Source organism: Notechis scutatus, chromosome 6 (assembly GCF_049901735.1).
Source record: "Notechis scutatus isolate UNSWTSFEM ecotype Mainland chromosome 6, rNotScu1.2, whole genome shotgun sequence".
Classification (NCBI taxonomy): domain Eukaryota; kingdom Metazoa; phylum Chordata; class Lepidosauria; order Squamata; family Elapidae; genus Notechis; species Notechis scutatus.
The window spans coordinates 32956763-32974265 of record NC_142014.1 but is presented as its reverse complement, the minus strand read 5'-3'; the positions used below and the strand labels follow the sequence as shown (position 1 = coordinate 32974265).

At 39.4% G+C, this 17503-nt stretch overlaps 1 protein-coding gene across 4 annotated transcripts in view; it reads right to left on the bottom strand.

Annotated features, from left to right (window-relative positions):
• Nucleotides 1-17503, bottom strand: part of ARID2 (AT-rich interaction domain 2) — a 196013-nt gene that overhangs the window by 3402 nt on the left and 175108 nt on the right. For all 4 annotated transcript variants that reach the window (XM_026667817.2, XM_026667816.2, XM_026667818.2 and 1 more), the window contains 2 exons: nt 3899-4022; nt 3728-3819 (listed from right to left, as the gene is read on the bottom strand). In XM_026667817.2, the coding sequence (XP_026523602.1) occupies nt 3728-3819; nt 3899-4022 (216 nt within the window). The remainder of the gene's footprint in view (nt 1-3727; nt 3820-3898; nt 4023-17503) is intronic.

Sequence of the window (17503 nt, the reverse complement as noted above, 5' to 3'; positions counted from 1 at the left end):
GTGAGTGCTACGGAGTGTGCCTGGGTGGGAAGGAGGTATTGCAGTATGATGTAAATGTGAGCAGGGTGTGCTTAGCATGGAAGGGGCTGTTGTGGCATGGTCTGTGTATGGCCAAGCATGTGCTATAGAGTGTAGGCAGGTGCAGTTAATGGGAACAACTTGAGACCTTCCCTGCTGGCTTCCCCATTGACTTTGTTTGTGGGAAGTCATTAAAAAAAGTCCCAAAATGATGATCATGTGATCGTGAGACTCATAAACACAAGCCAGCACCCAAATTGTGATCATGTGACTGCAGAGGTGCTGAACTTTGAAAACTGGTCATAAGTGCCACTTGTTCAGCATCACTGCAAATTCAAATAGTTGCTGAAAAAAATGATTGTTCATTGAGGACTATCAAGAGCCATGGTGGAGCAGTGGTTAGAATGTAGTATTGCAAGCTAACTCTGCTCACATTGTCAGGAGTTAGATTCCTTCCATTCTGACCAGCTCAAGAGTGACTCAGTCTTCCATCCTCCCAAGGTCAGTAAAATCAGGACCCAGATTGTTGGGGGCAATATACTGACTCTTTAAACTGCTTAGAGAGGGCTGTAAAGTATCGTGAAGCAGTAGATAAGTCTAAGTGCTATTGCTATTCTGTAATTACTTTTCATTCAGGGTGTTGATTTTTGATTCCTTTCGTCATTTTACTTTCACTCTAATTTATTTTACCTTTCTTACATATCCGTTTTTCTACTAAATACACCATTAAACCATAAAAAATGGCTCATCCCTCATGTTTCATCATGAATAGTAATTTATTCTTATTAATTCCTTTTTCATATATACATTTCAGCAAATATAACTAAAACCTGTATATAAGATAATCATCCTGATTCATTATTTGGCCTTTGAACAACTCAAACAAACTTTTTAAAATCTCAACATTCATTCATATTATGTAACATAATTGTTAGGAATATAAGTCACCTAACAGGTATTTGGGTTGGAAATATATAAACCAGGATAGACATTTTAAAACTGTATCTTTAAGAAAATGTAAAAGTGTAATTGGGTGTGGTTTCTCAAACGGCCATAAGATGGAGCCAGAAACCTGGGTTGTTTAGTCTTAGTCTCAGAAGAGAGTGTGTCTGAGTGAGTCTCTTTGTTTCCTTCTGTTGGAGAGTATTGCCGTTCCTCCATTTTTCCTAACTGACTGATATTCATGGATTTGATATAAGTCTGATACTGAACTGTTTTTGACATTGGACTTTGTTATTGGATTATCCCTGGATTGAAAACTGACTGACTTACCTGTGAATGACTTTGGACTGCTTATTTTGAACTTTGCTTAAACCTTTATGGAAAGTAAAAACCTACATTTACTGTACAGTGTATCTGTGTGCTGTGTGTGTATTATTCAAATACTACTCTCAAATACGTCTCCCTGTATGCACTCATTCTCCTAACGGGGAATTACCTCAACAATAATGACTTTCTATCTTGGTTCACATTCATTCCAAGTTTTGGATTCTCCTCCCCCAGTGATCCATGGTTTTTCTATTCTCATAATTCACTGGCAACTAAAACCTACCTATGAATTGCTAACAGATTCAATCAATGTTTATTATGGTCACAAAACAGCAAATAAAAGCATTAAAACAATAATAATAGTAAAAATAAAAGATCGACAGAATACTATATTGGGATCAGTGGCAGATTAACAATTGGCAGTTAAGTTTGCCTAATTTTACATACAGCATAGCAGAATTTGGCCACATTCCGAAAACTACTTCATACTGCTCTGATAACAGTAGTTGATGTTAAAAAAGATCAGTATTTCCGAGATATTTTATTAGGCAAGATGTTATAAATTGAGTCCGTGAATCCTTTTAAAAGATGCAGCACAGTAGCACGTGAGCTATAGTTTCAATGGCTGCTAATAGTTTTGTATGCACTCACAACAATCTAGATGATATTAATTTCTACTTTTGAAATACATTTTGGATATTTCTTTCAAAATTAAACTTACATTTCCACTTCTACGCATGTATTAATCATCTCTTTTCAATGTGCATAGATATTTTTTCTTATTTTTGGTCATTAAGAAAAGGTATTTATCATTTGATCCTCTTGTATTCCAAGTTACAATATTTTCTTATACCATAGTTGTCAACAGATGGACTCATTAATATCGACCAATTATGGCTTTGATTTGGTCATATAAATCTTTTACATTTTTTTTTTATTAAGACAGAGAAAACAGCACATAAGAATTTTAAACTTAGTTGCTCTATGGTACAGGCAGCATTTCTTGCTAATGGCGGAATAGTACAGTACTAGTCAGTTTTGGCCCATTTAGGGCAGAATGCTTCAACCACAAACAAAACACACACACATTATTTTTTTGCAAGCCAGGATCTTTTCTAGCTTTTGCAAGCTAGAAAACACCTTGGAAACCAAACCCAGTTGCCTACATTCCACCAAAAAGGAATCAATACACGGTACTGATATACTAAAAGACACACATTCAACATTATAATATTTTCATTTAAATCCAAATGGGTTGGATTTAAATCACTAAAACCCAAATAGAAACTGAATCTATAGGAGGATGAATTTGCACAGGGGCTAAACCTGGGATAATTAAATGTAAATGTTCAACAAGGAAAAACATTTCATACCAAAATAATCATTCAGTTACTATGAATTACCACACTTTGCAGTCACATTACTTTAAATTAATTGTCCTTCATCTGCTTACTTTTATTATGCATAACTGATTTTTTTTCTTATACAGGTAGTCCTCAACTTACAACAGTTCATTTAATGACCATTCAAAGTTACAACAGCACTGAAAAAAGTGACTTATGGCTGTTTTTCACACTTACGACAGTTGCAGCATCGCCATGGTCATGTGATCAAAATTCAGATGCTTGACAAGTGACTCATATTTATGACAGTTGCAGTGTCCAAGGGTCATGTGATCACCTTTTGTGAACTTCTGACAAGTCAAGTCAATGGGGAAACCAGATTCACTTAACAATGTGTTGCTAACTTAACTACAGTCATTCAGTTAACAACTGTGACAAAAAAGGTCATAAAGAGGCAAAACTCACTTAACTAATGCCTCGCTTAGCAACAGAAATTTTGGGCTCAGTTGTGAGGCTGAGGACCACCTGTACTAGGTTTTCTTAAGAAAAAGTATTACATATTGAAAGAAAGCTATATGAAGACAAAAATTTAGTATGGTCTTATTATTTCAAGAACATTAAAGAGCACCACAGAGGAAAAACATTGCATTACAGATCAGGCAGTAAAGAAGGAAATGAGGAAATAGCTCATCTCAAGCATCTTCTAAAATTATGCTAATGAATCCAATTCTGAATATGGAGACATGCACTTTTGCTAGGTGGAATAATAGTAGATAATTGAAAAAGTATTTGAAAATATTCATACAAAAAAAAATGAGGGGGGGAGAATAGAAGGAGCAGACAGGCACTAAAACTGACACCAAAATCCAAGTAACCTTCATTAGATTGACATGACTCTTTTCCAACCTATTTTTTACACAGCCATGAAAGAGAAAATGAGCAGGAAGGTTAAATGTCAAAATGTAGACAAAAAAAGAAAAAAAAAGAAAAAGGAAATTCCAAGCTGGTACAATATATTTAGTAATGTTTAGGATTACATTTGACATCTCTGAAAATTTGCATGAGAAAGTATGCAGTAATCTATTAAATATACTCACCTGCGACCACATTCTGAATATTTACCAATATTTTTTAATATTAAGGCAGCTGTTAATCGGATGTGTTTAGTAATTGGTCCCTCTTTTTCATCCTAAGTCAGAAAACAAGTTTTTAGTATCAGTGTCATAACTATTTCTTTCCAGTATATCTCCCATAATCATCCTACTTACTGTGAAATCTCTGAAAACGAGGTTTCGTGATCCCCGCCTTAAAGCCATGAGGGCAGCACTAGGATGATTGACAATAGCCTTCTGTGCTCTCGGAGTAGAAGAAGAACCCCCAGCAGTTGATGGCCTGAATAGATTTACAAATAAAAATAATTACACAAAGTTTCTGGCACAAGTATTGTTTCCTTCTGTTAAACTGATGCTTGGTGTTAACAGGCTCCAATTATTTTATTCCTCAAGAGAAGGTTCATCTTAACTAATAAAACAACAATATATTAGAGAAATTGCCATTTACTTTGTAGATGTTTTGTCAGCATTATTAATATACTGCATTTTTTAATTTTTGATTTTTGTTGATCTATCCATTTAAATAACAACTGCAACAACAATTCCTCCTCCAAATGCCATTGGATTATAATGCTTCCCAAGAAGTGAAAGCCTTTGGAATAAGGAACAATGGTAGTTTTCTTGTAGTAATTCCTACTGTACTTTTAAACTATTTAAAATATTATTATTTGTGGAAGAAAGATTATGCAGATTTAAATATTTTGTGTTAGCAGCACATCTAGAAATTGTTCTTTGATCCCACAAATCCAAGAATTTATTCGCCTTCACTGAAAAAAGGCAAATGCTTTAGATCTTTTTAAAAGAAACAAACTTTTCATAAATATTAGATAGTTCTGTGAGGATGTAGTATGTCAAATTTCATGTCAATGCAGAGAAACCAAAGATTAATTACATAATCTTCTGATACCAACTGTTTGCTGAAGCCACTTCAGCAGCATTCTTAAAATTTTGACTACCATTTATACTGAGTTTATCTCCTAATCCTTGATACTGATAGATAAATGATACTGCCTAATATAGTAAATCATACCAAGATGCTCATCAATATAGCCAAAATGGGATGAAAGAGGAATACTATTACAATTCTACTAGACTACTAATAATACTAAGTAATACTACTATCAAGAAGACAGGTATGTCCACTGAATAATTTTTCTCAATTAATAGACTACTACAGGAGTGTCAAACTCGCGTAGTCATGTACCACAACTTTTCTCCCTTTGCTAAACCGGGCTTGACCAGCACATGGTCAATCTGGCCCATGGGCCATGAGTTTGAAAGCCCTGGTCCATGAAAATAATAAAGAAAGGAAGACTAAAATAAACTAGTTGAGCTGAAAACATATTTTAAATATTGAAATATAAGAACTTTAAATAACTTCCACAACACTGTCAAATTACTTAGTAAGACTGTATTACTATTATTCTTCTCATCCTTCTACCTATCTCTTCCCACTTATGACTATAACCGTGTTGCTTGTATCTTTACAATTTATATTGTTTTATTTGTTTTCCTAGTATGTTTTGATTGCGTATTAGTAACCTATGACTATTACTAAGTGTTGTATCTTATGATTCTTGATGAATGTATTTTATTTTTTCTTATGTACACTGGGAGCATATGCACCAAAGAAAAGTATCCAATCACACTTGGCCAATAAAGAATTCTATTCTATTCTATTCTATTCTATTCTATTCTATTCTATTCTATTCTATTCTATTCTATTCTATTCTATTCTATTCTATTCTAGTCTAGTCTAGTCTAGTCTATTCTTGTAAAAGAAAGGAAAGAATTGGGGAGAAGAGAAATAAAACACTGAATAAACTGAGAAGGTCCAATGAAAATGGAATAAAGATGTTGAACACTGGATTTTTTAATTTGAAATTTCTTTCCATTAAAATAAATTGGTTCAGCTTTTTTGCCATCTAGCTACTACAGAATTAGGTAGATAATTGATTTTATTTGAAGTACCAGTAAAAGTATTTTTATATGAAACATACATCTTAACTGCCAAATATGATAGTGATGTCATATGCTTAACTGCCAAAAATGATGGTGATCCAGCTTTGGAAATTTTTTATCAGTAAATAAATGTACAACTGTAATGTTTGTGCTCAGTTATTTAGTTGGGTTCTCTTAATCTAGTTTTAGGACTCTTGTGGAAAATAGATAATGTTTTATCATATTTATGCAGAAATATTAAACATTCAAAAGTATTTATACAGCATAGGCAAATTACATAAAGGAACTCCAAAGAGAATTTTCAAAAAGGCAAGATGGGTTAGGTTACTGTCTTAACTCAGGTAATTCTGAACTGTTTTATTCTACATCAGACAAGCTTAAAGTGAAAAAACGGTTTTCAAATCAAAGTGGGTTATTCCAAAGATTGTCAAATATTCCTACAGCTTTCCTAAAGTAAGCAAATATAGGGATTATTCAACCGACAGTAGAAATAGATTTTCTCTATTCTCCTAAGGTAAATACTGAGATTGATAAATCCACATGATGCATGAGATAAGGTTTTGTACCACTACTGGGAAGAATAATGTTTAATTCCTATAAATGCAGCATTTAAATTATTTGGTCACTAGCACAACTTCTTTACTGTGTTCATCTTGTCCCCTTTTCTAATTTCACTTGCTCAATCCAAATTTCTAAAATTGGCCCCTCAAAGCCACCTTGAGATTAGGGACAGAACTCATGAAAGTGTAACCATGCTCAACTATTGGCTGAAACTATCTTTTTTAACTTTTTAACTTTTTTAACATTTCAAACTATTCCTTTAATATATACGGGCTGATTTATCTTGGCCTGATTTTTTTACATCTCAAAAACCTAGTATTTTAACAGCGGGTGTATAGACTTTTTATATCCACTGTATAATGTTGCCATGTTCTATGCAGCAGTCCTTAAAATACATCAGATTACTTGTGCCATAAGCTCATCTTAAGGGGCATTTAGTTTATCACGTTAAACTTTTCTGTACAATGATATAGTTTGCTATATACAAACCTTTATGCTCCTTTCACCCATCAAATCTCTATCCCTCCTTTTAGATCAGAGGTCTTCCAAACTTGGCACTTTAAGACTTGTGGACTTCAACTTCCAGAATTCTCCAGCCGGAGAATTCTGGAAGTTGAAGTCCACAAGTCTTAAAGTTGCCAAATTTGGGGACCCCTGTTTTAGATTTTTGTTTTTATATACCATGTTTCCCCAAAGCTTGGAGGATGGGCATGGCCAGGACAAGGGGCGGCGAGCGTGCAGGGGCCAATGGTGTGTGGCAGCAGTTGCAGCCCACCGGCCCCTTGGTGCAACACAGATAAGTCCGAGCATGGAGACAGAGGCAGTGGATGAGACAGGTATCTGGACGTGCTTGCACAGCTGCCTGACTCATGGAGGCTCACAGGAGGCTTGCGCAGTGGCACCGGCAGGAGGTGGATGCAGAGACATTGGGGGACAGGCTATCAGGACATGCTGCGCAGCTGCCTGGCTCACAGGAGGCTCGTGGGAGGCTTGCACAGCGCCACTGACAGCAGGCAGAGGCATGGGGGGAGGCAGGCGATCATGACGTTCCACCTGGATGCCTGCCCCGGCGCAACTGCAAGCAAGCTGAGAGATGGTAGGACGTAGTGGGCGGCACATTGGGATCGCCTCCCTCCCTCCTGTGCTTCTATGTCTCCTGGCTTCGCCCTCACTTTTTGCCCAGAGAGAGACTGGAAGTTTTGTCAGCTTGCAAATGGAACACTTTGAAACAGAGCTAATCGTTCCTTTTCAAAGCACCCTATTTGGAACCAGACAAAGCTGGTAAAATGAAATAAATCAAGGGGAAAGTACTTTAAAAGATTTAAAAATGGAATTGGATAAGCAGGAAGATACTTCTGAAAGTGAGATAGGGGCTTGGGTAGATACTCTGGAGGCCTGGCAGCATAGGAAGATAGAGATGGGAGAAATGTTTAGACTGAACAGTGAAGACACAGATATAGATAGAGACAAGGATCCAAGAGAGGAGTATCGGAGGCAAGCTAAAAAATGAATATGAATTGAAGTATTAAAACGGACAAGAGACGATGAATAGAAATGAAATATTTTTTCTTTTTTTCTAATGATGGTCTGATTAAAAACTAGAATAGAGGTAGAAATAAGAATACACACTCTTACGTAAAGTAATAGTTAGATGAAAAGATTAGAGATTGAAAGATGGCATTATTAAATATGTTTAAACAATATGGTGATTGGCACTAGAATGGTGCATTGAAACATTGAATAATTAAATAATGAAGGACTATTTTTTAATGTAAACATGTGTATTAACACTAGGATTAGTAATGGTGGCCTGACTAGAAGCCAGAATAGAGGCAGAAATAAGAAATAGAGGGAATATTAGCACACATATTTTTATATAATAGAATAAAAGCTAGAGGGAAAGATTAGAGGTTGAAAGATGGCATTGCTATGTAAGCTCAAATAACATTGTTATTGTCATTAAAATGGAGCACTGAAATATTGAATACTTTAAAACAAACATGACTAATGTAACAAATATTATTAATATTATTATTGCCACTTGTCCCAAAATGAATGATACCCAGATGCTACACTGTTCATGTATTGATGTTGATGTATATTTTATTTAAAAAAAAAAAAAAAGCATCCAGTTTCCAACATTTCTCTGTCCGGGTGAAAATTGTGTCTGCTCTGGGAAGCCCTGTAAATTGTTGTGGCTATGGGCAAGCAGAAGGTGGGAGAAAGTGGACGGTTGGCTGCAAAATAAGACGTCCCTGAAAATAAGACCTAATGGGTCTTTTGGTTTTAAAAAAAAGACCCGGTCTTATTTTTGGGGAAACACGGTGTACTTCTGTTTTAACATTTAGTTTTATTTATAATAGTTATTGTTTTTTTATACTCTATTTGTTTGTTTGTCAAACATGTACAAGATAACAAGTGTAGGTATGAACATAAACATGAACAAAGGAAGTAAATACAGATAAATGGGGAAAGTAAGACAGGGACGGTAGGCACACTGGTGCACTTATGCACACCCCCTTTAAGGACCTCTTAAGAATGGGGTGAGGTCCACAGTAGACAGTTTGAGATTGAAGCTGTAAGGGTTTGAGGCTGTAACAACGGAGTCGGGTACAGTGTTCCAGGCATTGACCACTCTGTTGCTGAAGTCGTATTTTCTGCAATCAAGTTTGAAGCGGTTTAACTTGAGTTTGTATCGATTGTTTGCCTGTGTATTATTGTGGTTGAAGCTGAAGAAGTTGTTACAGGCAAGACGTTGTAGCAGACAATTTTGTGTACTATGCTTAGATTAGACTGCAGGCGGCATAGTTCCAGATTGTCCAAGTCCAAAATTTCAAGCCTGGAAGCATAGAGAACTGTATTGTGAGTAGAGGAGTGGAGTACTTTTCTCGAGAAATACCTCTGCACCTGCTCAATCATGTTAATGTCCAATATACAGTGTGGCTTCCTGATGGATGAGCTATATTCAAGAATTGGTCTGGCAAAGGTTCAATGTTACTGGAGATGAAGCTTCGCAAAATAAGGTTAACAACTCTTAATGCCTTTTTGGCAATGCTGTTACAGTGAGCTCTGGGGCTTAGATCATTTGAGATAAGTACTCCTAGGTCCGTGACAGAGGATCATCTACAAGATCGTTTCCGCCTAACTTGTATTTGGTGATCTGATTTTTATTGCCAATGTGTAGGACAGAGCATTTGTTAGTTGAAATTTGGAATTGCCAATTACATGACCATTCTGACACATAGTCAAGGTCGCTTTGTAGGGCAACAACATTGTCATTGGTGTTAAATAATTTTATGTCATCGGCGAAGAGGATGCAGGTGCTTTTAATATGATTGCATAGGTCATTAATGTAAAGCAAAAAGAGTGTGAGTCCTAAGATGCTGCCTTGGGGGACACCACTGTTAACTGGTGCTAGATTTGATAGGGCCCTCCCTATTTTGACCATTTGTTGCCTGTTTGAGAAGAATGTGGCTTTCCACTTGTGCAGAGATCTGGAGATGCCGTAAGAACTAAAGTTCAACAGTAGTTTGTCGTGCACCACTGAATCAAAGGCTTTGCAGAAGTGTATGTAAATTGCGTCTATTGCTTTACCCTGGTCAAGATGTGTAGCCCAAATGTTTCTGCAGTATAAGAGTTGCAGATTATAGGACAAATTTTTCCTGAAACCAAACTGCTTGTTAAAAAGCAGGTTGTTTGTTTCTAAGTGGAAAGTGATGGATTGGTTTATAATTGATTCCATTACTTTACAGGTGATGCAACACAGTGAGATTGGTCTGTATTTTTCTATTAGACTAGAGTCTCCCTTTTTAAAAATAGGTATGATCATGGCTAGTGACCATAAGTCAGGCAAGGAGCTGGTTCTGAAATATACCTCATAGATTGTGCATAGAGGTTCAGCTAGGGCAGTGGCAAGCTTATTCAAAAAGTAGGCACATAATCCATCAGGGTCAATAAATAGAGATGGCTTTAGGTTACATAGTGCTGTTTCAACGTAAACTGCTGTAAAGTCAATATGTACTAAATCATTACAATTTGTTGTGGTACGTCTAGGAAATGAGGGGCAGCAGCCATTGCCGTCAACAAAGACTGAATAATGAATTATGAATAACTGAATAATGTATTAAAAGGTTGGCCTTAACAGCTTCATCGTTAGTCTTCCCGTTAGGCCCTTTTAGGGATGGGATAGATTTCGAGTCTTTAAGTTTGGCGTTTATGAAATTGTAGAAGTCTCGGGAGGAGTTCGAGTTTAACAGCTCTTCCTCCTGTTTGTAATGGTGATTGATACATTCGGCCTTTATCTGGCAGCATAAGGTTTTGTAGCCATTTTTAAAGTTAGCTATGTAGCCAGTTTTGTTTTATCTCCAAAGAATTTTTTTTTATTGTAGCTTTCTTATTGTTGTGGGTAATTTGTTTGTTTGTTTTTGGCTTTCGGGGTTATTTTTGGTACGTATAGATTAATGACTCTATTGACTTCAAGCAAAAAAGTGTTGTAATGGTCTTCTGCAGTATTACAACCTGTGGACAGGAGGTGCCAATCAAGAGATGTGAGGTTGGCCGCTATGAGATCATAGTTGGCTTTTTATAGTTATAATTTGGAGTCCCATCATTATGACCCTCTTTGCAAGGACACAAGTTGAGACAAAAATCAATCATGCTGTGATCACTATTGGAAGCAGGTTCTTTAATTGTAGGCCATAAATTGAGTTTAAGCTATTGCAGAAGATGAGATCTAAGCAATTGTTGAGCCTAGTGTTGTTCATTACCAACTGCTCCAGCCAAAGAGTTGTAACAGCATTGTATGTATAGGTTTGGTTGAACATTTGTTTAAGGTTCAATTAATAAGAGGCAGATTGAGGTCACCAAGAAAGGTAAGGGGGTGTGGGCAGGAAGCTGCCCAACGTTAGTAGTGTAGTTAGCTTGTCCGTATGACCAAGGTCATAATCAGGGGTTCTATAACAAAGCAAGAAAAGAAGTGTGGTATTTAAGGACAGTTCGCAGACAATGGTCTCAGGAAGAGCAAGCTCCTATGTAATATTAATCTTTTTCAGACTTAGGGACTTTTTATAGAAGATAGCTCTACAATTATCACGGTCAGACTGGAAAACATGATAGTCACTTGCTGTAATAATGGAGTCTGGAAAGGATACATTCAACCATGTCTCGTAGACAAAAATAAGGTCAAATAGGGCTGCATTTAGGAGCAGGAGGAATTCAGGCATTTTGTTTGCAAGGCTTCTTGCATTAAGTAGCTTGCATTTTAGGCCTGTAGGGGCGGACCTGGAGGAAGTTGAGGGTGTGCATGCCTAGTTTTTGGTTGTTGGGGGTGGTTGTTGGGATGCGGGTCACTGGTCCTGCGTTTGATACAGTCAGCGTGGTAATCTATCTACAGGTCAGTCTCTCCTTAGCCCTGGCGTTGTTTGAGCTTTGAACAGTGTTCGCGGGCATGGGCACATTTCAGTATGGACAGGTCAGGCCTTAAACAAAGTTTCCTGTGGTTTGTGCAACTTTTAGCAAGTGAGTTTATTGTGGAAATGAATTTGTATTTTCTGGTTTTACTCTTGCAAACGACTGCAGAAGCGAGTTTATGTTCTGTGCATTCAAATGAATGCATAGTCTTCTTTTTCCAGTTAAAAACCCGATAATCAATTGTTTCCTTTCGATATTTTGCTTTCAATCTTGTTGTTTTCAAGAGGTTTCTCTTGTTCACTTCCTTCAGCAGCGGAAACTATCATAATATCCACTAGTTCTGTGGGATCCCCAGGCCTGATGGCAAAACCAAATCTTAAAGGATTTTGGGAAAACATGAGCAATGGTGCCAGCCTAAACTCTGGGGAGGATATTCTACAATATGGGTGCCATAACCAAGAAGGCCCATTGCAGCATACTCTCTCTACTAGATCTGGTGGGACAGAAAGATGTAACTGGGTGTTCTGACCTAGGCTTCACAAAATCAGACTCCTCTTCCCAACAAAACCCCTTGTATTGAGGTTAATGTGAATTCCTCTCATTCACATCCAGCAAAGTCCTGGCAAACAGTCTTTCAAGAGTGATTTACAATATCAAGCTTGGAGAGTTGCCAGGCTGATAGCTTCCAAGTGCAATGCTATAGCAGAAAATATTTGGCAAGGAGTCAGGAACAAATCTAATTAAATGAACTAATTGTCTCCTGAAAACACCACTCCCCTTTCACTCTTTTGCAAGACTCTCCATCCAAAAGCTGTCTCTGCGGAGACAAACGAGTCAAGTCTATAATGTCTAATGAACGGTGAAGGAGTGGACCAAGTCGCCACCCTACATATCTCCTCCATTGTAGCCTGAGTAGCCCAAGCCACTACAGTGGCCGCACTACGTGAAGAGTGAGCTGTGATATGTGATGGAGCAGGTAACCCCTGTGCTGTGTAAGTCTTAACAATGGTTGCTCTAATCCATCTGCCTATGGAAGAAGAAGATACCTTCTGACCTAAAGAGTTCTGATGAAAAGATATAAACATAGCCTCTGTCTTTCAAAAAGAAGCTGTTCTTTTAATGTATATATGAAGGGCTCTCCTTACGTCTAGCATGTGCCAAAGTCTTTCTCTAGGGTGAGATGGATTTGGGCAAAAATTTGGCAAAATAAGTTCTTGCGTCCTATGAAAATGAGAATTGACTTTAGGTATAAAAGTAGGATCCAACCACAAGACAACTCAATTGGGATGGAATATACAGAGATCAGGTCTTACTGACAGAGCTGCCAGCTCTGATATCCTTTTGGCCGAAGTGATGGCCACCAAGAAAATTACTTTATAAGATAGGTACTGCAGGTTGACAGTTCTCAAGGGCTAGAAGGGTGAAATCGTAAGGGCTTGTAGCACTTTGGTGAGATCCCAGGTGGGAAATCTATGTATGACCGCTGATTGTAAATTTGATGCTCCTTTGAGAAAACGCCGAATTAAAGGGTTCCGTGTTAATGAGTCTAGACTTGTACATGATAGTACTGATGAAAGTGCTGCCACCTGTCTATGAAGTGTTGCTGGAACAAGGCCCTTGTCCAGTTCCTGCTGCAAAAACTCCTGGGAGATTGAAGCCTCAGTCCCTATCCCTGCTCCAAGTACAAAAGACCCTCCAAGTGGCTTATTAAATTTGGATAGTCTTCTGTCCACCTGTATGGTGTTAATAACTTGAGAGAAAAAGTCAGCCCCCTTCAGCAATCGCCTCTCAAGTGCCAGGCAGCCAATTGGAGCCATTGAGACTCTGGATATTGAATTGGCCCCTGGCTGAGAGAGATCCTGTTGGGGGGAATCCTCCATGGGTGTGACACTGACAGACTGACCAAGTCCACGAACCACGGCCTCCTGAGCCAGAACAGTGCATCAAGGAGAATCTCCACCTTCTGCTGCAGGGTCTTCCTGATGACTGCCAAGTTGAGTGGCAATGGAGGGAAGGCTTAAAGCGAGAACCCCTGGCCACTGACAGCGAAGGGCCCCCTGGGATGGGAACCTGGAAAAGAAACGAGGCAGTTGATGATTCATCTCAGATGCCAAGAGATCTACTACTGGGTGTCCAAATCTTTTAGAAATCTCTTGGAAGAGAAGAGGATGAGAAGGTGTGATCTATTGTGGATCTGCTCAACCAATCTGCTCTGACATTCAGCACCCCTGAAATATGTTCAACTTTGATTGAAAGCAAGTTCTGTTCTGCCAAGCTGCAGAGATGAGAAGCCTCTTTCTGTAATGTCCTGGATTGTGTCCCCCCGACGATTGACATGCGTCTTAGTGGCCACATTGTCCATCAGGAGGAGCACATTCTGTCCCACAATTAGTGACTCAAATTCCCTGAGAGCGAGGTGAGCCGCTCTTAATTCTAGCCAATTGATATTGTGTTTGAGGTCATTATCGGTCCAAGTGCCATGCGCCACCTTGTCCCGACAATGGCCCCCCATCCTGAAAGTCTGGCATCGATAGTTATGGTTACATGATCTTTGTCTTTAAAAGAGCATCCCTTGTCTAAGGCCGAAGAAGTCCACCAAAGCAAGGACATTAACACTTTGTTTGGCAATGTCCCCTTCTTTGTTCTCTGAAACGGTAGTAAGAACCACTGCAATTCACGAGAATGCAGCCATGCCCATGGTACAATGTCAAGGCATGATATCATTTTGCCTAATAGTTGAGACATTTGGGCAGGGCAAGCCATCCCGGTGGAATGGAAATGAGCAGCTAACACTTGAATGTCCTCCCTTCTTTGTTGGGAGAGAAACACTAACTCGGCTTTAGTGTCTATCATCGCACCTAAATGCAATAGCCTGGTAGAAGGGTCAAAATGGCTCTTTTCCTGATTAACCAAGAATCCATGAGATTCTAAAGTCTGCAGGGTGGTCTTCAAGTCCCTAGTAGCTGGATCCTGAGAAACCGACTGAATTAAGATATCATCCAGGTAGGCCAATATCCTAATTGGTACTGTTCTAAGGTGAGCTGTTAGAGCAGCCAGGACCTTGGTAAATGTCCTGGTGGGGGCCAACACTAAACCAAACGGGAGGGCTCTATATTGGAGGTGTCTTCCCGCGTAACAAAATCTTAAATATTGGTGGTGGTCAGGGAGGATAGGGATATGTAAGTACGCCTCTGTAAGGTCAATTGAAGTTAACTAGTCTTCATGTCTCATGCTCTTCAAAACAGATTGAAGCGTGTGCATCTTGAACCTATGATAAATAATAAAAGAGTTCAGTCTTTTGAGGTTCAAGATGGCCCTCCAGTCCCCCGATGCTTTGGGAACCATAAATAACATTGAATAGAATCCATGGCCCTGTGCTTCCTCCGGGACTACTTCCACAGCTTGGATTATTAGGAGATGCTGAATTGCCTCCTTCATCAGCTTTCATTTGGAGGTGTTTGTTGACCCCAGACATCGGATGAAAAATCTCAGGGGACAGGATCAGAATTCAAGGGCTAGACCCAGCTTTGTTGTCTGTCTAACCCACGCATCCGAAGTTGTTTGCTCCCATTGGTCTGTGAAAAACTGAAGTCTGCCGCCAACAGGAGCCACGGATTTGCGAAAGGGCCTGCTGGAGGACCCTCGAAATGACCGTTTGGCCTGAGGCTGCGATCTTGCCTTAACGACCTCCTTGCGCAGATTGGGAGTCCTGCTGGCCGAAGTTTCCTTGATTCCTTTGATTAGTTGCCCTGTAGAAAGGTGCACAAAAGGAACGTCTGTTATAGGGCAAGAACCTGGTTTCTCCCTTCATCAAGACTGACGGCAAGATGTTACATTTGTCCTTTGATTCAATGAGCACGGGATCTAATGGGGCACCAAATAATTTGCCACCTTTATATGGAGCTGATGCAAACTTCCATTTTCTTTTGGTGTCTGCCTGCCAATACCTGAGCCATGGGTAACCGGGTGTGGCAACCACTGCCAAAGACAGGGTGCGGGATGCGAACTTCACAGAGTTCAGTGTTGCATCGGCTCTGTATTCTGATGCAGCAATCACGTTGTTGAAATCTAGGTGAGCTCTGATATTGCTAGTTGGTACTTGTTGTTGCATTTGCCGTAGCCAAATCAGCAATGCTCTGGTGAAAAAAGATGCCGCTGTGGCGGTTTGGGCCGCCCAAGCTGCTGCCTGGTGCATCTTCCGCCACATGAAGTCTGCCTTTTTGTCCTTGCCTTTAAGAATGTCATCTTCATCATTAAGTGTGGCTGAAGATGTGAGAGCTAACACAGCACCATCTACCTCAGGAAGCTGTAATGCTGCTGCTAATGGTGTGTCTACATTGTAAAAACATTTATCAAACGCAATCGCACCAGGGCAAAAACCAGGTAGATCTAATTGTCTTTGGACAATAGTAAAAAAGATTTCATAGGAAGGAATAACTTCCGTTTCCTCTTTTGGGTCTTTGAAAAGGGCTTAATTACCACCTGACTTGTGTGAAATAATTGGTTCCTCTGTATTAAACTCCAACCCAGTTGCGCTCTTGGCTTTGGCCAGCAATAGTTTAAATCAATGAGGCCTAAAGAGTCCTATGAACCCAGATTTTTCTGGTTCCGTATCCTCCTCAGATAATGTCTCAATTTCTCCTTCCTCAATGGAATAATCTAATTGTTCCTCCTCCAAGGAGACAGGAGAGTAAGGTTGGAGCAGTACAGATTGTTTTGGTGGATGGTGATGTTTGCAGTGGTGGGAAAAGTCTATTCTAGAATCTACCTGAACAGGCTGCCTCAGCTGAGTTCCCTCCATCATTCCCTAGCTAATTAACTGGGTGAACCATTGTTGTACCTCCAGTGGCATTAACTGCCCTCCTGTCCCAGCTTGCTGCATTTGCACTGGCTTTGGAAAGGAAGGTGCCATTGGGACTAAGCCACTCCAATGAGAGCAACCTGGGAGTTCTGCAGCCAGAGTGTTTGTAACTGTTTGGCCCAGAATTTCTTTGTCCAAACCTTCTTGGGATTGTGTCTGATCCTCCCTGGGAGGACTGAGTTGAATTAGCTTCTCTTGTTCTCTGGAATTCTTTTCTACTTGCCTTACCAAGGCGTGGAGACAGCGTGCTGGAAGACTCATCCATAATCTTACTGGATGTGGTAGAAATACTCTATCTATATTAAATAAAATTAACTCCAATGGGATAACAGGTAATGGTAATTATGTTCTCAAAGGATTGAAAAATCCTGGGTCTATTCTATAGGCAATAAAAATGCCAGCTAAGATGGATTAGTTCCCTAAATATTTAAATGAGGGAGCGATTCTTATATTCATCAATGCCAAAGCCCACATTTGTTAGATCCGCAGAAAAAACAGGGCCGTTTGTGAGGCTTGGCACAGCAGGAAAAAAGAAAAAAAGGAGCAGAAAATGATAACCAAAACTGCTTTACTGATCAACAGAAAGAAAAAGCGCACCAGGCTGTTTGGCTGCGCATGGCAAAGGATCAGTTTAAAAGCACACCAGGCTTGGCTAGGAAAATGGCCGTCTGTTTTAAAATGGTGCTCCCGCCAAATCTAACCACCACAGTGCTGGAATTACCCTTCCTGGAACAATGTGCCAGTTGATCCACAGCTCTGCTTAGGCAGCACTCCCTTATTTGGGCCAGCTGCCTGTCAGGCTTTTCAATTCAAGAGCCCCTTGATACCTTCTGCTGTCTTGAGAGTGCCGAATGAGTCTCCGCCAATCAGCTGTTAGGCGCTGTTTCTGGTTCCATACTTGATCTCTGTGCTCTGACTGGGTAGCGCTCCCTTAATGTGAGCAGGCTACCCAGCAGGCAGATGAGTCT